This window comes from Myodes glareolus, chromosome 1, assembly GCF_982192425.1.
Source record: "Myodes glareolus chromosome 1, mMyoGla1.1, whole genome shotgun sequence".
Taxonomy (NCBI): domain Eukaryota; kingdom Metazoa; phylum Chordata; class Mammalia; order Rodentia; family Cricetidae; genus Myodes; species Myodes glareolus.
Genome location: NC_142026.1, coordinates 68,208,242 through 68,233,185, shown reverse-complemented (window position 1 = coordinate 68,233,185; position 24,944 = coordinate 68,208,242). Strand labels below are relative to the sequence as shown.

The following is a 24,944-nucleotide window of genomic DNA, read 5'->3' as shown; positions in this document are numbered from 1 at the left end:
GCATGCTTCTACCTGTGTTTAAGACATTTTATAGGCAGAGGCTTCTCTATTACAAATGACCCTGCTTCCCCCAAGCCTTCCCTGTTGTCTGCAAAGTCCTTGGCCCAGGAACAGTTCCTGTTCTTGCACTAAGGAGACCCACCCAGAGGGGTGAGGGTCTGCCAGCCAGGCAGGCGAGAAGGATCCCTCAAGAAAGTGCAGGGTACCTTGAGCTTCTGCTGCAGGGACTTCTGTGTTCCACTTGACCCTGATCACCCCCACCATGGCTGCCCTTTTGTCAGTGGTGTCCCTGTTTCTGTGCTGAGGAGTTCCATCCAGATGGGAACAGTTCCTGCACCTGTACTGAGGAGATACACCCAGAGAGTCAGACACAGCAAAGATTGGACCAAGACACCAAGACTTTCCTGACTGCATTTGAAGAAAGAGATTTGCAGGTACCAATGCAAGAATTGCTCCAACAACCTGAAAGGCAACATGACATCACCAGAATCCAGGGATCATGCAACAAGAAGAAGTGAACAACCTATTCCAGAAGAAATAGAAGAAATCGACCCTACACAGAACTTTATAAAAATAATAGAGGAACCTAAACAGGAGGTGAAAAACTGCCATAAAGAAATGAAGATGACAAACAAAAAGGTAGAGGAAATGAATAAATCTCTCAAAGATAACCAAGAAAAACAAGAAAAAGCAATCAAACAGGTAAGGGAAACAGTTCAAGACTTGAAAAATGAAATGGAGGTAATGAAGAAAACACAGACTGAGGAAAGGCTGGATATGGAAAATCTGGGTAAATGAACAGGAGCTGCAGAGACAAGTAATACCAATGGAATACAAGCGATAGAAGAAAGAATCTCAGACACTGAAGATACTATGGAGGAAATAAACTCACTGATTAAAGAAAAAAAACAAATCCAACAAATTCTTAACACAAAACATCCGCAGAACCTGGAACACCGTGAAAACACCAAACCAAAAAAAAAAAAATAGGGGTAGAAGGAAGGGAAGACATAGAGCTCAAAGGCCCAGAAAATATATTCAACAAAATTATAGAAGAAAATTTTCCCAACCTAAAGAATGATATTCCTATGGAGGTTCAAGAAGCATACAGAATACCAAATAGACTGGATCAAAAAAAAAGCATCCCCTCACCATATAATAATCAAGACACAAAATATACAGAATAAAGAACAAATATTAAGAGCTCCAAGGGGAATAGGTCAAGTAACATATAAAGGGAAACCTATCAGAATTACGCCTGATCTTTCAATGGAAACCACGAAAGTCAGAAGGTCTTGGATAGATGTGCTGCAGAAACTAAGAGACCAAGGATGCAAACCCAGACTACTATACCCAGAAAAGCTTGCATTTACCATCGATGGAGAAAACAAGTTATTCCAGGACAAAAACAGATTTAAACAATACGTAGCCACAAACCCAGCCTTACAGAAAATACTAGAAGGAAAATCACAAACCAAGGAAGCCAACAACACCCATAATAACACAACCATCTGAAAACCCTCCACCAGCACAGCTCAAAGAAGGGAAACACAGAAACACTACCACCAGAAAAAATAACTGGAGTAAACAACCAATGGTCATTAATATCACTTAATATCAATGGAATCAATTCACATATAAAAAGGCACAAGTTGAGAGAATGGATGCGAAATCAGGGTCCAACATTCTGCTGTTTACAAGAAACACACCTCAACCACAAAGACAGACACCTACTCAGAGTAAAGGGTTGGGAAAAGGATTTCCAATCAAATGGACCAAAGAAACATGCAGGTGTGGCTCTACTAATATCTAAGAAAATTGAATTCAAACTAAAATTAAACAGAAGAGATGGAAATTGATACTTTATACTCATAACGGGAAAAATTTATCAGGAGGAAGTCTCAGTCCTGAATATCTACACTCCTAATATAAAAGCACCAACTTATGTAAAAGAAACATTACTAGAACTCAAAGCATACATCAAACCCCATACTCTAACAGTGGCTGATTTCAACACTCAGCTCTCACCAATGGACAGGTCAACCAGACAGAAACTTAACAGAGAAATAAGAGAACTAACAGATGTAATGAACCAAATGGACTTAATGGACATTTATAGAACATTCCACCCAAACAGAAAAGAATATACCTTCTTCTCAGCATCTCATGGAACCTTCTCAAAAATGAATCAAATTATTGGTAACAAAACAAACATCCATAGATACAGAGAAATTGTAGTAACCACCTGTGTACTATCAGATCACCATGGAATAGAGTTAGAATTCAACAACAATTCTAACCACAGAAAACCTACAAACTCATGGAAACTGAACAGTCAACTACTGAACCATCCCTGAGACAATGAAGAAACACAGAAATAAATTAAAGTCTTCCTTGAATTCAACGAAAATAAAGACACAACATACCCAAACCGAAGGGACACTATGAAAGCAGTGCTAAGAGGAAAGTTCATAGCACTAAGTGCCCACATAAAGAAAATAGAGAAAATACACATTAGAGACTTAACAGAATATCTGAAAGCTCTAAAAAGAAAAAGCAGATTCACCCAGGAAAAGTAGAAAACTGCAAATAATCAAACTGAAAGCTGAAATCAACAAAATAGAAACATAGAAAACAATTCAAAGAATCAATAAAACAAATGGCTGATTCTCAGAGAAAAACAACAACATTGACAAACCCCCTTCCAAACTAATCAAACAGCAGAGAGTGAACACACAATTTAACAAGATCAGAAATGAAAAGGGGACATAACCACAGATACTGAGGATATTCAGAGAATCATTAGATCTTACTACAAAAACCTGTATGCCACAAAATTGGAAAATGTGAAAGAAATGGACACATTTTTAGATAAATACCATATACCAAAATTAAGTGAAGACCAAGTGAGCAGTTTAAATAGACCTGTAAGTCGCGAGGTAATAGAAGCTGTCATCAGGAACCTCCCTACCAAAAAAAGCCCTGGACCAGATGGTTTCAATGTAGAATTCTACCAGAACTTCCAAGGAGAGTTAATACCTATACTCCTTAATGTGTTCCACAAAATATAAACAGAAGAATCATTGCATAACTCCTTTTATGAAGCTATAGTCACCCTGATACCAAAGCCACAAAAAAATTAACCAAGAAAGAAAATAATAGAACAATCTCACTCATGAATATCGATGTGAAAATTCTCAATAAATTACTGGCAAACCGAATCCAAGAACACATCCAAAAAATTATACATAATGATCAAGTAGGCTTCATCCCAGAGAAGCAGGGCTGGTTCAACATATGAAGATCTATCAATGTATTCCATCATATAAATAAACTGAAGGAAAAAAACATATGATCATTTCATTAGATGCTGAAAAAGCATTTGACAAAATTTAACACCCTGTTATGATAAAGGTCTTGTAGATATAAGAGATAAAAGGTTCATTCCTAAAAATAATAAAAGCAATATACAACATGCTAGAGTTAACATTAAGTTAAATGAAGACAAACTCAAAGCCATCCCACTAAAATCAGGAACAAGACAAGGCTGTCCACTCTCTCCATACCTTGTGAATATAGTGCTTGAAGTTCTAGCAATAGCAATAAGAAAGCATAAGGAGATTATGGGGATTCGAATTGGACAGGAAGTAGTCAAACTTTATTTATTTGCAGATGATATGATAGTGTACATAAGGACCCCAAAAACTCTACCAAAGAACTCCTACACTGACAAACACCTATAGTAATGTGACAGAATACAAGATCAACTCAAAAAAATCAGTTGCCCTTCAATACACAAAGAACAAAGAAGCAGAGAGGGAAATCAGAGAAACATCACTTTTCACGATAGCCACAAATAGTATAAAATATCTTGTGGTAACGCTAACAACAAGTTAGACTGAAAAATCTATTTGACACTTGTCTATAGACAAGAGTCCCAGATCCTTCATCCGACGATGGATGGCGATACAGACGGAGACCCACATTGGAGCACCGGACTGAGCCCTCCATGGTCCAAATGAGGGGCAGAAGGAGGAAGAACATGAAAAAAAAACTCAGGACAGTGAGGGGTGCGATCACCCACTGATACAAGGGGACTGATCTAATGAGAGTTCACCAAGGCCAGTTGGACTGGGACTGAACGAGCATGTGATCCAACCAGATTTTCTGAATGTGGCCGGATTCTCTGAATGTGGCTGGCCCGCAGCCTTTCTGAAAAGCCACTGACAAGGACACTGGGACTTGTTTCCTCTACATATACTGGATTTTTGGGATCCAGTCTGTTTGGATACTCACCTTCCTGGACCTGAGGGAGGGGGGAGTAACTTGAACTTCCCACAAGGCTGGAAGCCCTGAATGCTCTTAGGGATGGAGAGTGAGGAGGAGAGGGAGGGGGGAGTGGGAGGGTGTTGGGAGGAGGGGCGGAAATGGAAACTTTCATAATTTAATAAACTTTGAAAAAAAATAATAAAAAAAGAACAAGGGTCTTTAAAAAAAACTATTTGACAAGAACATTAAGGCTTTGAAGAAAGAAATAGAAGAGGATACCAGAAAATGGGAGGATCTCCCATGCTCTTGGATTGGGAGGATCAACATAGTAAAAATAGCAATTCTACCAAAAACAATCTATAGATTCAATGCAATCCCCATCAAAATCCCAACAAGATTCTTCACAGACCTTGAGAGAACAATAATCAACTTGATATGGCAAAATAAAAAACCCAGGATAGCCAAAACAATCCTAAATAATAAAAGTACTTCAGGAAGCATTACCATCCCTGCCCTCAAGCTCTATTACAGAGCTACAGTAATGAAAACTGCTTGGTATTGGCACAAAAACAGAGATGTTGACCATTGGAATCAAATCGAAGACCAAGATATTAATCCACAAACATATGAGCACCTGATTTTTGACAAAGGAACTAAAATTATACAATAGAAGAAAGAAAGCATCTTTAATAAATGGTGCTGGCATAACCGGATGTCAACCTGCAGAAGAATGAAAATAGATCCATATCTATTACCATGCACAAAACTCAAATCCAAATGGATTAAAGACCTCAATATTAATCTGACCACACTGAGCCTGATAGAAGAGAAAGTGGGAAGTAATCAACAACACATGGACACAGGAGACCACTTCCTAGGTAGAACCCCAGTATCACAGTCAATAAGAGAAACAACGAATAAATGGTACCTCCTGAACCTGAGTAGCTTCTTAAAGCAAAGGACACAGTCATTAAGACAAAAAGGCAACCTACTGATTGGGAGAAGATCTTAACCAACCCCTCATCAGACAAATGTCTTATCTCTAAAATATACAAAGAACTCAAGAAACTAGACACTAAAACTCTAATTAACCCAATTTTAAAAAATGGGGTACTGAACTGAACAGAGAATTCTCAACAGAAGAAGTTTAAATGGCCAAAAGACACTTAAGGTCATACTCAACCTCCTTAGTGATTAGGGAAATGCAAATCAAAACAACTTTGAGATATCATCTTACACCTGTCAGAATAGCTAAAATCAAAAACACCAATGGTAGCCTATGCTGGAGAGGAGGTGGATTGAGGGGAACACTCATTCATTGTTGGTGGGAATGCAAACTTGTGCAACCACTGTGGAAATCAGTGTGGCGGTTTCTCAGGAAACTCAGGAGAAGCTAAATAAGAAGGTGAACATGAAGAAAATCATACAGTTATCCTCCTGGATATTGGAAGTAGACAAGATTTCCAGGCAAACTTGGGTGCACAAGGGGGTGGAGGGATGGAAGAAAGGGGAGAGGACTAGAGAGAAGGGAGAGGGAGAGGATTTGGGGATAGCTTGGGGGAATGGGATGGGTGGAGGGAGCAAGGATGGTTATGGGAGCAGGGAGGTATATATCTCAACTAAGGGAGCCATTTTAGGGTTTGCATGAGACTTGATTCTGGAGGGGTTCCCAGGCCCAAGGAGAGGTCCACAGATTGTTCCCTGGGCATCAGAGAAGAGGGTGTCTGAACTGGCCATGGCCCATAACCATACTGATGAATATTTTGCATGTCACCATAGAACCTTCATCTGGCGATGGATGGAGATAGAGACAGAGACATATATTGGAACACTGGACTTAACTCCCTAGGTTCAAATGAGAAGCAGAGGGAGGGAGAACGTGAGAAAGGAAGGCAGAACCAGAGGGAACCTTCATCCGACGATGGATGGAGATAGAGACGGAGACCCACATTGGAGCACTGGACTGAGCCCCCAAGGTCCAAATGAAGAGCAGAAGGAGGGAGAACATGAAAAAGGAAGTCAGGACCGTGAAGGGTGCATTCACCCACTGATACAAGGGGACTGATTGAATGAGAGCTCACCAAGGCCAGCTGGACTGGGACTGAACGAGCATGTGATCAAACCGGATTCTCTGAATGTGGCTGACATGGGGGCTGACTGAGAAGCCATTAACAATGGCACTGGGTCCTGTTTCGTCTGCATGTACTGGCTTTTTGGGATACCAGTCTGTTTGGATGCTCACCTTCCTGGACCTGGAGGGAGAGGGGAGGAACTTGGACTTCCCACAAGGCAGGAAACCCTGACAGCTGTTGGGACTGTAGAGGGAGGAGAAGAGAGAGTGAGGGGAGCGGGAGGAGAGGAGGAAGTGGAAATTCTTATAAATAAATAAATAAAAAAGGCTACCTTCTGACTGGGAGAAGACCTTCACCAACCCTACATCAGACAAATGTCTGATCTCCAAAATATATAAAGAACTCAAGAAACTAGACATTAAAACTAGACATTTGTAATTGTAACCCAATTACAAAATGGGAAACTGAACTGAACAGAGAATTCTCAACACAAGAAATTCAAATGGCCTAAAGACACTTAACTTCATACTCAACCTCTTTAGCGATCAGGAAAATTCAAATCAAAACAACTTTGAGATACCATCTCACACCTGTCAGAATAGCTAAAATCAAAAACACTAATGAAAGTCTATGCTCGAGAGGTTGTGGAGTAAGCTGAACACTCATCCACTGTTGGTGGAAATGCAAACTTGTACAATCACTTTGGAAATCAGTGTGGCGGTTTCTCAGGAAACTGGGAGTCTACCTACCTCTGGACCCAGCAATTCCACTCTTGGGTATATACCCAAAGGATGCCCAAACATAGTGCAAAAGCATTTGTTCAGCTATGTTCATAGCTGCACTATTTGTAATAGCCAGAACCTGGAAACAACCTAGGAGCCCCTCAATAGAAGAATGATTAAAGAAGGTGTGTCACATATACACATTGGAGTTTTACTCAGTGGTAAAAAACAATGACATCTCGAATTTTTCATGCAAATGGTTGGAAATAGAAAACACTTTACTGAGTGAGATAAACCAGACCCAACAAGAGGAATATGGTATGTACTCACTCATAAGTGGATTCTAGCCATAAATAGAAGACATTGGGCTTATAATTCATGATTCTAGAGAAGCTAAATAAGAAGGTGACCCCAAAGAAAATCATGTAGTTATCCTCCTGGATATTGAAAGTAGACATGATTGCCAGACAAAAGTTAGGTGCACTGGGGTGAGGTGTGTTTATGAAGAGATGGGGAGGGAGAAGGGGAGGATTGGGGAGAATTTCGGGGAATGGGCTGGTTAGGATGGAGGAACGATGGATATGGGAACAGGGAAGTAGATATCTTAATTAAGGGAGCCATTTTAGGGTTGGCAAGAGACTTGACTCTAGAGGGGTTCCCAAGTCCAAGAAGATGGCCCTAGCTTATTCCTTTGGCAGCAGAAGAGAAGGTGCCTGAATTGACCTTCTCCCATAGACACACTGATGAATATCTTGAATATCACCATAGAACCTTCATCTGGCGATGGATGGAGATAGAGTCAGAGACTCACATTGAAGAACTAGACTGAGCTCCCAAGGTCCAAATGAGGAACAGAAGGAGGGAGAATATGAGCAAGGAAGTCAGGACCGCGAGGGGTGCATCTACCCACTGAGATGGTGGGACTGATCTAATGGGAGCTCACCAAGGCAAGCTGGACTGGGACTGATGGAGAATGTGATCAAACCAGACTCTCTGAATGTGGCTGTCAATGGGGGCTGACTGAGAAGCCAAGGACAATGGTGATGGGTTTGATTCTACTGCATGGACTGGCTTTGTGGGAGCCTGGTTTGTTTGAATGCTCTCCTTCCTAGACCGGAATGGAGGGGGGGGAGGACCTTGGACTTCCCATGTGGCAGGGAACCCTGACTGCTCTCAGGACTGGAGGGGGAGGGGAGTAAGGGAACTGGGGGCAAATTGGAGGTGGGGTGGAGGTGAAACTTTTTAATAATTAAAAAAATAAAAAACTTTTCTCTCCGTATCTCCCCTTCTGCCCTCCCCACCCTTACCCTCAAGCTCTCAATTTTTGCCTGGAAATCTTGTCTACTTCTTATATCCAGGAGGATAACTACCTGCTTTTCTTTGGGTTCAACTTACTTTTTAGCTTCTCTAGGATCATGAATTATAGGCCAATGTCCTTTGTTATGGCTAGAACCCACTTATGAGTGAGTACATACCACATTCCTCTTTATGGGACTGGGTTACCTCACTCAGGATAGTGTTTTCTATTTCCTTCCATTTGCATGCAAAATTCAAGATGTCATTGTTTTTTACCGCTGAGTGGTACTCTAATGTGTATATATTCCTCACTTTCTTTATTCAATCTTCCATTGAGGGGCATTTAGGTTATTTCCAGGTTCTGGCTATTACAAATAATGCTGCTATGAACATAGTTGAACAAATGCTTTTGTTGTATGATAGGGCATCTCTTGGTATAATAATAATAATAATAATAATAATAATAATAATAATAATAATAAAAGAAAAAACAAACAAAAAGATATTTTGTATATTAATACAATTTTAGAATATATTTATCGTATTGCATTATATATTTCTACCTGTGATCAAGATATTTATACATTGTTTACATTTTTAGGTCATTGTACTCATTTCTTGTTTAAAGATTGATTAATATTCTAATATGAAGTCTTAGTCTTTAAGTTATGCAGGTATTAAGTATTATAGGTCAGTAGTCATCCATGTTTGTCATACTTATAGTTAAATTATTCAGGGTCTTTAGATACATAGAGATAGACTGTGTCTATCCACATAGATAGGTAATCTTAAACCACTTCAAAGTTCTGTAGAACATGGCATTTAAATATTTTAGGATGATGTTAATGTGAGACACGATTGCTCTTGGCAGCATGATCTATTCCTGAGAGAGTGTTGAACACCAAAGACACTCTACTTGGAGTTTGTTTTCTTCTTGGCACAACTGCCTTTTTGCCTATGCCACAATGTCCAGACTTGACCCAGCAGGATACAAGAAAAATGACTGCCAAACCTTCCCAATACAGGGTAAGATGGTTCTGAAAATTTTTCTGCCTCTGAAAATGGTCTGTCAGTTACTCTAGGTCTTAGCCAAAGTTGATTGCTTCAACATTGCAAATGAGACTTTGAGTGATTGCCTAGGCATCCAGTTGTCTCTGTCATCTACTGTACATTTTGGAATTGCTTGATTGTACTTCCTGCCTACTCAAGTAATATTATCTCCCTTCTCCAGTCTTCAATGGGGTTGAAGACTAGATAGTCATATTACCATCCTCTTATGATCTAGTCAAGCCATTTCTACTACAATCTTAGACTCCTTAGGATAGAATGCTTATAAAAACATTAGGATATATTCCTTGCTTAATACTGTTTATGCTGGCTGTACTTCTAACTTTATACTTAATATCTGTTCCTAGTGTACATAGTTTTTTATTAGGTTTAGAACTCTCTTATTTAAACAAAAGGGAGAGGTGCTATGGGAGTTCCTTCAGCCTATAGCCTTTAAGATACCAGCTCACTTGGGCATGGTCTCTTATAGTATAAATACAGCTGTAAAGAGGGTGCTGATTCTCTCTCTTTGGTTTCTCATTTCTGGCTGCTAGCTTCAGTTCCTGTTTCCCACTCATGCAGAGGACTGTGATCTGTGAGCCTACCCCTAAATAAATAACCCTTTTTATATATAATCCTGATCTAGTGTGGGATTATTTTATAACTTACATCATCAAGAGGGAGTATTTTTAGCTAAATGAACATAAAATACAAAATTATTTTTTCTTAATGGTCTTTTGAAACAATGTCTACTATAGCCAACACTGGCCTCAAACCAACCATACAAGCAAAGATGATCCAGAAACCCTGACACTGACTCTATGTCTCAGAGTTGGATTTGCATTCAAGTGTCACACGGCCAAGGTATTTTTTAATTTTTAAAATAAGTGATGTTTGAGACATACCCAAAGTACTTAAACATATTTATACCATCAGTTGGCCATTTTAGTGAAATAAAACCCTCAATGATCAGGTAAATGTATAGTCTATCATTCTATTTAAATATATGGCATTACTTAATGGTGAAACATTTTAAATATTCTCTACTAAGACTTTTGAAATCTCTAGTGTATTCTAGTCCATCATAAGGAACCCTCTGTACTGCAGAGCACAGGGCACCATCTTTCCTGACTGGCTGTACCCTGTACATGCCCAGTTAGATTAATGTAGCATTCAGTACTATTCCTGGGTCTCCTGGACTTGTATTCTACCAGAACTCACTGATAATTTTCTCCTTTGTCTCTCTTCTTGCAGGCAAGTGTAGATGACATAAATTTTGTCACAACAGTAGAATAACACTACTATCCCCACTAACCACTGACCACTGCATTATCAGATGTATCAAATGTGTTGCATTTAATTAGATAGAATTAAATACTTGTAGTGCAAGTGTGAGCTACCCCTCCCTTCCCCAGGGTAGAGAAGACGTGGAAGATGGATTAGGAGGCTGGAGAGGAAATGTCAGAAGCAGGTCAATAAAGGACATAAGCAATAATCTAATTTTTAGTGAGTGTTCATGAGCCTAACACTGACATGGCAACACTGAGGAATGTGGGGTACAGCATGGGGTGGGTTTGTGAGAAGGTTTGTGGTTGAGATAAGAATGTTGGTTACCTGTTTCAGGTCTTCATAGCACAAAAGCAGGAAGTTGTTCCTTTCTCTCATGGACAGCCAGGCACGGGTGTGCTCAAACCATGATCCATATAAAACTGTGTGAAGGAAGGAAGAAAGTGTTGATTACAAAGAATAAAAGTGAGCACTGCCTGATATTCTTCACTTTTTTGCAAATGGTAGATACCTTTATTAAGAAAAATTAAGCTGACATTTATAATATTCAATGTAACAAATGACACATACACAGATAGTGAGCTGATAAAATCAAAAACACTAGTAAACTCATCACCCCACTGCTTTACCACTGATGCCATGAGGAGACATCCTCCTGTTGGGAATCAATGACTCAGGCATGTGTTGGGAAAAGCAATCACACCAATACAGTAAACCAGAGGTTTCTGGACATGGTCAGGCTTAGACTGTTTAATTCCATCATGTCTGAAGAACCATCTTACCTAATTATGAGGGAGATCCCCTTCTACTGGCCTCCACCTCTAAGTTACCCTCACTACTCAATAGTCACTCTTCAACACCCAAGCCTCCAAAACACAGACAACTAGAGACCTTCCAAGCATAAACATCCACCTTCACATCCAAATTTCACTTACATTCCTATGGTTATTTTGATGTGTTCACAATAGTTCCTGGTTGAGTGCACTGTCTTATTGTCTTAGCCTTCATTTTACACTTGCATTGTTACCCGTTATCTGAATAAATAACTGGATCAAATCAGAAAGAAGGTAAGAGTTAAGTCAGGGTAAGAGCAGTAGAATAAATGAATTCAAGGATTCTAAGATTTAATTGAAAACTGAGGGTAAATGATCTACAGAGAAGTTGTAGTGAATTCTACAAGAAATGGCAGAATTAAGTCACTTAAAGAGATTGAAAGTTGGTCTCAGGTGAAGGTTCAGTGGAATGTATTTGCCTTGTAAGTGTGAGCACCTGTGTTTGAATCCTCAGGAACCATTGAACAAAGTAGCTATCAAGGCTCAATACCTAATGTTATTGCTTGTCTTCCACATTCAAGCTTTGGCACAAGATCAGACATAGTCACACATTTGTTTCCATACAATCATGGACACACACACCTATGGCATTAGAAAAGGCTAAAAGCCAAGCCAGAAGTGGTGTCATACATTTGAAATATTAAAACTCAGGAGTTAGTGTTAAGAGAAGACAAGAGGTTCAATGTCATTTCCCACTACATTGTGAATTAGTGGCAAACTTGAGATACACCTGATCATGTCTGAAAATAAGCAAAAAACCAAAAGCATGTTAGTGAGAGCATCAAATATAAGGCAATGACATAATGTTGCTGAGAATTACAATTTGTTCTGCTTTAGAGGTCATTTTCAAAGATAATGTGTTTATTTGGAGGCTGAGATTACAAAGTATATGTCAATAAGTCTGTCTCTGTTATGTAGAAAAGGATTACTTGAACAATTGATCCACTGTATCCATCCCATAAATGTCATGAGTGAAGGATTTTACCATATTACTCAGCCTGAATATATTATTTTCTAAAACTTTAATAGATATATATCAAGTTATGAGACCTAGTGTTGTTGCTGTACCCAACAACAACAATTCACAAAGTCTTAGTGTTAGTGGGGGAACAATGGTCAAAAAGCAAGCAAGTAAGTAACTGCCTCCTGGTCAAGTGTTCTAGTGGAACAAAAAAGGTTCAATGACAGAGTTCAATGACAAGAATGGTAACTTATATGATGTTGGAAAGAATGATTCCCATCACTATAGCAGCAGGTTGAGTGAAACGCTATGAAGGTATGCATCAAGGTTGCATGATAGTGTTAATATCATATCAATGATTACAGTGAGGGACATATATCATCAGGTTGAGGTAGAGAGAGATTGGAGAAGAGGAGAGGTAGTGGAATATATATATATATATATATATATATAGAGAGAGAGAGAGAGAGAGAGAGAGAGAGAGAATGTTATACATGGACATTCAGAGAACATGAAAGGCTCTAGAAACTTGTAATTAATAAAATAATTTTAAAAGATTTATTTTATTTTTATTTTTACATTGTTTGCACATTTTCACATGCTTATGAGTGCATGTGTGTGTATGTGCCCACAGATATTAAAAGAATGCCAGTTCTCCTCAAGCTAGAGATATGAAAAATTGGGAGCCACTTGTTGTGGGTTCTGGGAAACAAGCTCCCCTCCTCTAAAAATTCACAAGTTCTTCTAACCTCTGAAGCATCTCTACAGCCCCTAATTACATAATTATGAAGAGTAATTTATAAAAATAATTTTATTGCACCAGGAAAAGTAAAAATTAGCGCAAATGGTCTACACAACAAATAAATTTTAAATGAAGAAAATTAAATGGTGGCACTATGAGAACAACAGGTAAGAAAGTACTTACCATATACACCTGATGATTAAACTGTCTCTGTAACCCATATAGATTAAGAGTAGACAATTGACTCCACAAAGTTGTTATTAGGTTCTCACAAAAGTTCTGTGAGATGTGTGTACACACAGAGACACTCTAGCACACACACACACACACACACAGCAGATCATAATAAAAAAGATATTTTTGAAGGAAAAATATCACAGTGTGAAGGCAAGGTGGGGGACTTGGGACAATTCAATAACAACAAAGTTGGAATAATAAGAAGACAGCAGTAGGAATTACAAGATATTTGTTCCTCTATGAAAACATGAAATGCAAGGTTCATAGATATAGAAAACATGTTTATCATATCCCATAGAGAAGAAAAGAGATGTTGTGTTTAGTAGCTTTTAATGTTAACTTAACACAACATATAACTATCTTGAAAGAGAATGTGAATGAATAATATTCTAGATAGATTACATTGATCTGTAGGCATGTCTTTGAAAGGTTGTTCTTATAGTTCATTAATAATGTAGAAAGGTGAAACACAATGTCGGCAGCATAATTCCCTACTCATGGTAGTGTAGAAAAGTAGGGAAGAGAAAGTTAGCTGCAAGCAAGAAAGCAGGGCAAACATATTGTCTCTCTGCTCTTGACTGTGAAATGTAGTGCTTTAATTTCCTACCAAAACTTTCCAATAATAAACTGTAACCTAGTGTTGTAAGCAAAACCAAAACCTTTCTTTCTGTTATTGGATTTTCTTTTATTCTAGCCCTGTGTTGGAATGCCAAAACATTGTTAGCTGTTTTACTCTTTTTTTCTTTGCTCTTTTGGGGGTCTACCACACAGCTCACAAATAAATCAGACATGGAGACTTATTCTTTCTTATAAATGCCAGCCTTAGCTTTGTTTTTTTCTAGTCAAAAAATAAAATTATCCCATCTATCTTTTGCCATTGGGCTTTTACCTTTTCCGATTTCTGCATATCTTTTCTTTCTTTCTTACTCTGTGTCTTGCTATGTAGCTGGGTGACTAGACCCTGAAGTCATTCTCCTTTCCTTTCTCCCCCATCTCTTTTCCTTGAGTTCTCTTCAAATTAATTCTCTCTGCCTACCAGCCCTGCCTATCCTTTCTCCTGCCTCAATATTGTCTGTTTAGCTCTCTACTAGAACATCAGGTGTTTGACAGGCAAAGTTTCACAGATTCACAGAGTTAAACAAATTAAACATAGAAGAATGCAACACATCTTTGAAACATTAAAATAAATGTTCCACAACATAAATGAATGTAACATGTCTTAAAATAATATTCCATAACATCTCTATAAGTTGCTTTCTGTTGAAACAGATGCCAACTCAGATACAGGTGGAAAGTAGGGCACCACAAAGGCTAAAAAAGAATCTTCCCTCAGAATTGTTTATGTAAACAAAGAAAGCACATTGAAAATTGTAAGAGAAAAACACCAAGTCTAATGTAATAGAAGGTCTGTTAGAACTGAGATTTCAACTTTAAAAAGTAGGCGGGACTGGAAATTTGTATTTCAAGTTTTAAAAGTCAACCAATGACATCTCGACTACTGTAACCATTAAAGCCTCTTGTCTTAAGTGGAGGAGAAACAAAACTTTATATGCTAAATATATGTAAAATGAATTTATGAATTCATTTGTACACCAAGGATGCTGTACAAAATATATAGGAGTCTTTTAGACCAAAGAGAAAATCAGTTCTATCTATAAGACTGCAACAAGTTTAAGTTAGCTTCAGCAGTCTATTTGACACAAGTTGGAATTATCTGAGAAATTCCCAGTTAAGATATTGTCCCTAGGGCTGGAGAGATGGTTCAGAGGTTAAGATCATTGCCTACTCTTCCAAAGGTCCTGAGTTCAATTCCCAGCAACCACATGGTGGCTCACAACCATCTGTAATGGGGTCTGCTGCCCTTTTCTGGCCTACAGGCATATACACAGACAGAATATTGTATACATAATAAATAAATAAATATTTAAAAAAAAAGATATTGTCCCTATGAGATTGGTATGTGGCCACATGCTTGAATTATAGTTTTGATAAATGATTGCTATGGTATGACACAGCATATGTATCTGGGACTGGGCTGTATGAGAAAGATAATTGAGCATGAGACACTGAAGAAGCTATCAAGCAGATTAGTAAAATGGTTTCTGCTTTATTTCCTTCTGAAGATTCTGTCCTGTCTTTGCCCATACGTAGATTGAGACCTGAAAGTATAAGCCAGATAAACACTTTTTCCCCTACATTGCTTCTGGCAAGAGTGTTTTTATCACAGAGACCATAAAACAAACTACAACAACAGTAAAATAAGAAATAAAAGTAACACAGCTTAAACACCTTGGAAAAATCTTCAAAATGACAGGAATCAGTAGACATCTTCCATTAGTTACTGAATATTAATGTCATTTTCTAATAAAGTATCACAGACAAAGAGATGGGAATAAAAATTAGAGAGTATACATTTGCTATACTTTATCATAAAAACACATGGAACCTTTCAATGAAATGATTGCTGTTCCAGGTAAGTGGAGCTAAAAAACAAGTGAGTATTGCTAATCTAATCTGACAAAATAGACTTGAAACAAAATCTAGTGAGAAATAATAAATAGCACTTCCTACCAATTAAAGGAAGACTTCAAGGAGAGAACTATATAATTTCAAACACAGGTGCACCCAGAAAACTACTAATACATGAAAGGACACAGGCTACCATCATGTGATGTAGTAGTTTCACTTTTAACAATTAACCCATCATCCCAATAGAAAGTATATAGAATTAAATGACATCACAAGTAAAAACAGCCCTAAACAACATCTACAGAATATTGTAACCAAACACTGTAGAATACACATTGTTCTCAGTAGCTCAAAGAACATTCTCTAAAATAGATCATATGTTAAGAAATAGAAAGTATTTTAACAAATATGGGGAAAATTAAATAATTCTTTATATTCTACCAGACAAGAATAAAATGACTATACATAAACTAACAAAACTGACTTCAAACTAAAATCAATAAGAAGAGATGGAGATGTACATTTCATACTCATAACAGGAACAATTCATCAGGAAGAAGTCTCAATCCTAAATATATATGCCCCTAATATAAAAGCATCCACTTATGTCAAAGAAACATTACTAGAACTCAAGGCAGATATCAAACCACACACTAATAGTAGGAGACTTCAACACTCCTCTCTCACCAATGGACAGGTCAATCAGACAGAAACCTAGCAGAGAAATAAGAAAATTAATGGAGGTAATGAATCAAATGGACTTAACAGACATCTATAGAACATTCCACCCAAATACTAAAGATTATACTTTCTTCTCTGCAGCTCATGGAGCCTTCTCGAAAATTGATCACATACTCGGTAACAAAGGAAATGTCCACATATACAAAAAAAATTAGAAACCACCTGAATCTTATCAGATCACCATGGAATAAAGTTAGAATTTAGCAATAATTCTACCCCCAGAAAGCCTACAAACTCATGGAAGCTGAACAGTCAACTATTGAACCAACCCTGGGACAGGGAAGAGATAAAGAAATTAAAGTCTTCCTTGAATTCAATGAAAATAAAGACATAGCATAACCATAAGAGATACTATGAAAGCAGCACTAAGAGGAAAGTTCATATCACTAAGTACCTACATTTAAAAAAACAGGGAAAGCTCACATAAGAAACTTAACAGCACAGCTGGAAGCTCTAGAAAAAAAGAAGCAGACTCATCGAGGAGGGGTAGAAGACTGGAAATAATCAAACTGAGGGCTGAAATCAACAAAATAGAAACACAGAAAACAATCCAAAGAATCAATTAAACAAAGAGTTGGTTCTTTGAGAAAGTCAACAAGATTGACAAACCTTTATCCAAACTGATCAAAAGGCAGAGAGAGAAAATGCAAATTAACAAGAACAGAAATTAAAAGGGGTACATAACAACAGACACTGAGGAAATTCAGAGAATCATTAGGTCCTACTACAAAAGCTTTTATGTCACAAAGTTGGAAAATGTAAAAGAAATGGAATTGTTTTTAGATAAGTACCATTTACAAAAATTAAATCAAGACCAGGAGAAATTTAAATAAAACTGTAAGTCATGAGGAAATAGAAGCTGTCATAAAAAACCTCCCAAACAAAAAAAGCCAGAACCTGATGGTTTTAATGCAGAATTTTATCAGAACTTCCAAGAAGAGCTGATACCTATACTCCTTAATGTGTCTCAAATAATAGAATCAGAAGAGTCATTGCCAAACTCTTTTTATGAAGCTACAGTCAACCTGATTCCAAAACCACAAAGACCCAACCAAGAAAGAGAATTACAGACCAATCTCACTCATGAACATCGATGGAAAAATTCTCAATAAAATTCTGGCAAACAGAACTCTAGAACACATTTTAAAAAATTAACCATTATGAGCAAGTAGGCTTCATTCCAGAGATGGAGGGCTGGTTCAACATATGAAAATCTATCAAAGTAATCCATCATATAAATAAACTGAAAGAAAAAAACCATATGATCATTTCATTAGATGCGAATAAAAGCATTTGACAAAATTCAACACCCCTTTATGATAAAGGTTTTAGAGAGGTTAGGAATATAAGGATCATATCTAATATAATAAAAGCAATGTATAGCATGCCAACGGCTAATATCAAATTAACTGGAGAGAAACTCAAAGTCATTCCACTAAAATCAGGAACAAGACAAGGCTGTCCACTCTCACCGTATCTTTTCAACACAGTTATTGAAGTTCTAGCAATAGCAATAATACAGCATAAGGAGATTAAAGGGATTTGAATCGGAAAGGAAGAAGTCAAAGTTTCATTATTTGCAGATGATATGATAGTGTACATTAGTGCCCCAAAAACTCAACCAAACTCCTACAGCTGATGAAAAAAAAATTCAGTGATGTGATGGGTTACAAGATCAACTCAAAAGAATCAGTTGCCCTCCTATACACAAAGGATAGAGAAGTAGAGAGGGAAATCAGAGAAACTTCACCTTTTACAATAGCCACAAATAGCACAAAATATCTTGGGGTAACTCTAACCAAGGAGGTGAAAGACCTATTTGACAAGAACTTTAAGTCCTTGAAGAAAGAAATTGACGAGAACACCAGAAAATGGAAGGCTTTCACATGCTCTTGGATGGGTAGGATCAACATAGTAAAAATGGCAATTCTACCAAAGGCAATCTATAAATTCAATGCAATCCCCTTTAAAATCCCAACAAAACTCTTCATAGACCTTGAGAGACTAATAATCAACTTTATATGGAAAAACAAAAAACCCAGGATAGCCAAAATAATCTTATATAATAAAGGAACTTCTGGAGGCATAACCATCCCTGACTTCAAACTCTATTACAGAGCTACAGTAATGAAAACAGCTTGGTATTGGCATAAAAACAGAGAAGTTGACCAATGAAATCAATTAGAAGACCCGTATAATAACCCACAAACCTATGAACACCTGATTTTCCATGAATGAGCTAAAAGGACACAATGGAAGAAAGAAATCATCTTCAACAAATGGTGCTGGCATAACTGGATGTCAACCTGTAGAGAATAAAAATAGATTCCTATCTATCACCATGCACAAAACTCAAATCCAAATGGATTAAAGACTTCCATATTAATCTGAACACACTGAACCTGATAGAAGAGAAAGTGGGAAGTAGTCTACAAAACATGGACACAGGAGACCACTACCTACGTATAGCCCCAGGGCCACAGACAATAAGGGCAACATTGAATAAATGGGACCTCCAAAAACTGAGAAGCTTTTGTAAAACAAAGGATACAGTCAAAAAGGCAACCTACTGAATGGGAGAAGATTTTCACCAACGCTGCATCAGACAAAGGTCTCATCTTCAAAATGTATAAAGAACTCAAGAAACTAGACTTTAAAATGCTAATAAACCCAATTAAAAAATGGGGCACTTACCTGAACAGAGAATTTTCAACAGAAGAAATTCAAATGGCAAAAAAACACTTAAGGTCATGCTCAACCTCCTTATCAATAAAGGAAATGCAAAACAAAACAACTTTGAGATACCATCTTACACCTGTCAGAATGGCTAAAATCAAAAACACCAATGATTGCCATTGCTGGAGAGGATGTGGAGTAAGAGGAACACTCATTTATTGCTGGTGGGAATTCAAACTTGTGCAACCCCTTTGGAAATCAGTATGGCGGTTTCTCAGGAAATTTGGGATCAACCTACCCCAGGATCCAGCAATACCACTCTTGAAAATATACCCAAAAGATGCCCAAACATAGCGCAAAAGCATTTGTTCAACTATGTTCATAGCAGCATTATTTGTAATAGCCAGAACCTGAAAACAACCTAGATGCCCCTCAATGGAAGAATGGATAAAGAAAGTGTGGAATATATACACTTTAGAGTACTACTCAGCGGTAAAAAAACAATGACATCTTGAATTTTGTATGCAAATGAATGGAAATAGAAAACACTAATCTCAGTGAGGTAACCCAGACCCAAAAAGATGAATATGGTATGTACTCACTCATAAGTGGATTCTAGCCATAGAAAAAGGACAATTGAGCCTATAAGTCGTGATGCTAGAGAAGCTAAATAAGAAGGTGAACTCAAAGAAAACCATATAGCTATCCTCCTGGATATTGAAAGTAGACAAGATTTCCAGGCAAAAATTGGGAGCTTGGGTGTGGGGGTGTTGTGCATGTAAGAGGAGATGGGGAAAGAGAAGTGAAAATGGGAGGATGGGGAGAACTTGGGGTAATGGGATGGTTGGGATGGAGGAAGGGTGGATATGGGAGCAGGGAAGTAGGTATCTTAATTAAGGGAGCCATTTTAGGGTTGACAAGAGACTTGACTCTAGAGGGGTTCCCAGGTCCAAGGAGATGGCCCCAGCTTGTTCCTTTGGCAGCAGAGGAGAGGGTGCCTTCTCCCATATCCACACTGATGAATATCTTACATATCACCATAGAACCATCATCTGTTGATGGATGGAGACAGAGACAGAGACCCATATTGGAGAACTGGACTGAGCTCTTAAGCTCCAAATGAAGATCAAAAGGAGGGAGAACATGAGCAAGGAAGTCAGGACTGCGAGGGGTGTGCCCACCCACTGAGATGGAGGGGCTGATTTAATTGTAGCTCACCAAGGCCAGGTGGACTGGAACTGATGGAGCATGTGATAGAACTCTGAATATGGCTGACAATAAGGGCTGACTGAGAAACCAAGGACAATGGCACTGGGTTCTGATTCTACTGTATGGACTGGCTTTGTGGGAGCCTAGTCAGTTTGGATGCTCAACTTCCTTGACCTGGATGGAGTGGGGAGGACCTTGGACTTCCCACAAGGCAGGGCACCCTGACTGCTCTTTGGAGTGGAAAGGGAGGGAAAGGGGAAAGGGAGGAAAAATGAAAGAGGGGAGAAGGTGGAAAATTTTAATTAAAAAAAGAAAAAGAGTAAAAGAATTCAAGAATAAAAGATTCTTACAATAAAATGAAAATTAAAACTCAACACATTTTAATCTGTGAGATGCAATGTAAACAGACCTAAGAGAGATGTTTAAAAGTCAGTGTACCTACATTAAGAAATCAGTTATATAATCTAAAAGAAGAGTTAATGATTCACCTTGGGGCTCTTTGGAAAAAGATCAAGTCAAATGTCAAAATCAGTGCTGTAAAGTAAGCACACACAGTAATGAAATAAATAATTTGAAAACAGCCCAACAGCAAAACAAACCAGAGAGTCAATGAAACAGGTGTGATTCCTTCAAAATGTAAACAATATTGACAAACCTTAGATAAATAAACTAAGGGAAAAATAATTACCAAAACTAATACAATAAGACATGAAAATGAAGCATTATGACAATCACCAGGGAAATACAGAAAATTATTAGAGTTTACCTTAAAGAAATTTCACCAAACTGGAAAATCTAAAACAGATGGATAAAATTCTATATAGATAAAAATATTAAAATTAAACTAAGAAGACATTTAAAAAATAAACAGGTATATGGTAGGGAGAAGGCTCAGCACTTAAAAGCATTCACTGTTCTTCTACAGGACCAGGATTCAGTTTTCAGTATCTACATGATAGTTGCCAATGTACTCTTTCAGCCTCTGTGGGCATCAGACACATATGCAGCAAAGACAAATACATGCAAGCAAAACACTTCTACACAGAAAATAAAATGAGCCTTAAAGTTAGTCGGGTCTGGCCCTGCCCTTTGCCTACCACCTCTAGATTAGGAGAAGGCACAGCAAAGACCAGGACTGAATAACTCAGCTACCACTGAGGTCCAAATCCAGGGCCTTGAGTGGTTTTCCTCAACATATACACTATCAGTAAGCATCTGGAGAAGATGGAAAGGACAAGCCCTGTGGAATCATAGCCAGTGGATCATCGTGAGTCTGAGCAATAATAGAATATCCAAGATATCCAATATATCCTCATCCAAGTCTAGATGAGGGTCCAGTATTGATGGTGTACTGGAAGCCAGAGACCCTGAATGCAAACACAGCTCATTGAAATGAATATTTATAAGTAAAGCTGTTTGGGGAAAAAGGGTATACTTCATGACATATTCTCTGTTATGGAAAGATGAGAATGATGGAGTAGCAAAGTATTACAAGTATGCTGGAACTGGACATGGCAGTTGTGATAGGTATGAGGGAGGACTGGCATTGATAGAGGAGCAGGTCATTGTCCAGAGGGATAGGTGAAATAGTTTGATTTTTTTGTTTGCTTTTCCTTTGTTTATAAAATAAGTCTATTGATCTTATTTTTTTACATTGCAGCCTTAGTTTATCCTCACTCGTATCCTCCCATCCCTTACCCTCACACCTCCTCTATTAACATCCCCAAGAATTCCTTTTCCATTTCTGTTTAGGAAAGGGAGGGTCTCCCATGAATATCAACAAAACATTGCTTATCAAGTTGTAGTGGACTATGCATCTCCCCATGTATTAAAGGTGGACAAGGTGACCCAGCACAAGGAGTAGGGTCCCAAGAACCAGTAAAAGAATCAGAGACATTCTATAAGGAGTTAGCAGTTAGCAGTTCCATAAGAGAGCCAATCTGCACAACTGTAACATATATGAAGAGGGTCTATGTCAATCCCCTGTAGAAACCCTGGTTTTCAGTTCAGTGTTTGTGAGCTCTACGAGACCAGGTTGATTCTATGAGTTTTTTTTCTGGTGTCCTTGATCCTTCTGGCACCTACAATCCTTTCTCATCATTTTCTGCAGGATTCCCTGAACTCCACCTAATGTTTGGCTATGGGTCTGCATCTGTTCCCATCTTTTATTTAATGACGCCACTCTGATTACTGTCGGGCTAGGAACCAGTCTAGTCACAGGAGCTGGCAAGTTCAGGCTACATATCTGATATTGCTAGGAGTGTAAGCTGGAGCCTTCCTTATAGATTCCTGGAAGATTCTCTTGTGCAAGGCTTTAACCTGACCCAGAAATGTTCCACCTTTTCAGTACTCTCCCCAATGTTCATAGCAGCATTTTTCATAATGGTCAGAACCTGGAAATAACCTAGGGGCCCCTCAACCAAAGAATGGATAAAGAACATTTGGTACATTTATTTAATGGAACGTAATTCACGTGTTAAAAACAATGGCATCAGGAAATTTGAAAGAAAATGAATGTAATTTAAAAAATCATCCTGAGTGAGGAAACCCAAACTCAGAAATGCAAATTTTGTGTGTATGTACTCATAAGTGAATATTATCTGTAAAGTAAAGGATAACCATGCAACAATCGACAGCCCTAGAGAGGCAAGGTCGCAAGGATTACAAAAAGGGATATGTCCCTAAAATGGGGAAAATAGAAGAAATCTCCTGAGTTGACTGGGTGCTGGTAGGGGTGGGAACATGATGGATTTTACTGGGAGAATGTATGGAATGGGAGAGTATTTGAAATACATCTTGATGCGGGTATTTTAGGGTTAGGTGAAAACCTACTGCTAGGGAAACTCCCATGCTTCTATAAGGATGTTCAAAGCAGGGACTAGCTACAGTGGATAGATAGCCTGAACTGGCCATCTCTTGTAATCAGGATGATAACAGCCCACCTTGTCATCAGAGAGTCATCATCCAGTGATGGATGGAAACAGATGCAGAGACCTACAGTAAAGCACTGGGCTTAACTGTGGGAATCCATTTGTAGAGAGAGAGATGGATTAGATGAGCCAGGTGAGTCAAGGTTATCACAAGGAAATCCACAGAAATGACCTACATGGGCTTATAGGAGACCACGGGCTCTGGACAGACTGCATGGAGCTGACTTAGGGCCTCTTATGTTTGACACTGTGTAGCTTGATTTCCTTGGATTCCTAGCTGTAGAAGTTGGGCCTGTCCCTACTGCTTTGGCTGACATTTAGGAACCTATTCCTCATAGTGGATTGCCTTGTCCAGCCTTAATATAAGGTGAGGAGTTTAGTCCAATCTCAACATGATATGTTATTCTATGTTGACACTCATGCTGAGGCCTGTCACTTTCTGAACAGACGAGAAGTGGATTGGGAGATAGAGTAGGGAGATAGATAGGAAGAGGGAATGGAATGAGAAGAGAGAGGGGAAACTGAGGTCATGATAAAAAGTAAATGAGCAAATTGAAAAAGAATTTATTTCCTCTCAAATCCCACACTCAATAATGTGTTACTGGCCTTGGCCCATAATCATTCATCAAAATGATGAATATTTTGCATATCACCATAGAACCTTCATCTGGCGATAAATGGAGATAGAATCAGAGACACATATTGGAACACTGGACTTAACTCCCTGGGTCCAAATGAGAAGCAGAAGGAAGGAGAACGTGAGCAAGAAAGGCAGGACCAGAGGGAACCTTCATCTGACGATAGATGGAGATAGAGACGGAGACCCACATTGGAGCACTAGACTGAGCCCCCAAGGTCCAAATGAGGAACAGAAGAATGGAGAACATGAAAAAGGAAATCAGAACCGCAAGGAGTGCGTTCACCCTCTGATATAAGGGGACTGATCTAATGAGAGCTCACCAAAGTCAGCTGGACTGGGACTGAACGAGCATGTGATCAAACCGGAGTCTCTGAATGTGGCTGACATGGGGGCTGACTGAGAAGCCATTGACAATGGCACTGGGTCTTGTTTCGTCTGCACGTACTGGCCTTTTGGGATCCTAGTCTGGTTAGATGCTCACCTTCCTAGACCTGGAGGGAGAGGAGAGGAACTTGAACTTCCCACAGGGCAGGAAACCCTGACTGCTCTTAGGACTAGAGAGGGAGGAGGAGAGGGAGTGGTGGGGGGAGAGTGGGGGTAATGGGAGGCTATGGGGAGGAGGGGAGGAAGTGGAAATTTTTATAAACAAACAAATAAATAAATTTTAAAAAAATCCCACACTCAATGATGTATTACTTCTGAGAAGGTTGTGCCTCATAAAGTTGAAACTGCCGTCAACTGGAAAACAAGTGTTCAAATGCCATTGTATACGTGGGTCATTTCTATTTCATTCACCACACAAGATATTATCTA

The 24,944-nt window shown here is 38.5% G+C and overlaps 1 protein-coding gene across 1 annotated transcript in view; it reads right to left on the bottom strand.

Annotated features, from left to right (window-relative positions):
• Nucleotides 1–24,944, bottom strand: part of LOC146895938 (sulfotransferase 2A1-like) — a 41,945-nt gene that overhangs the window by 9,994 nt on the left and 7,007 nt on the right. The window contains exon 4 of the mRNA XM_087908896.1: nt 11,021–11,115. Within this exon, the coding sequence (XP_087765022.1) occupies nt 11,021–11,115 (95 nt within the window). The remainder of the gene's footprint in view (nt 1–11,020; nt 11,116–24,944) is intronic.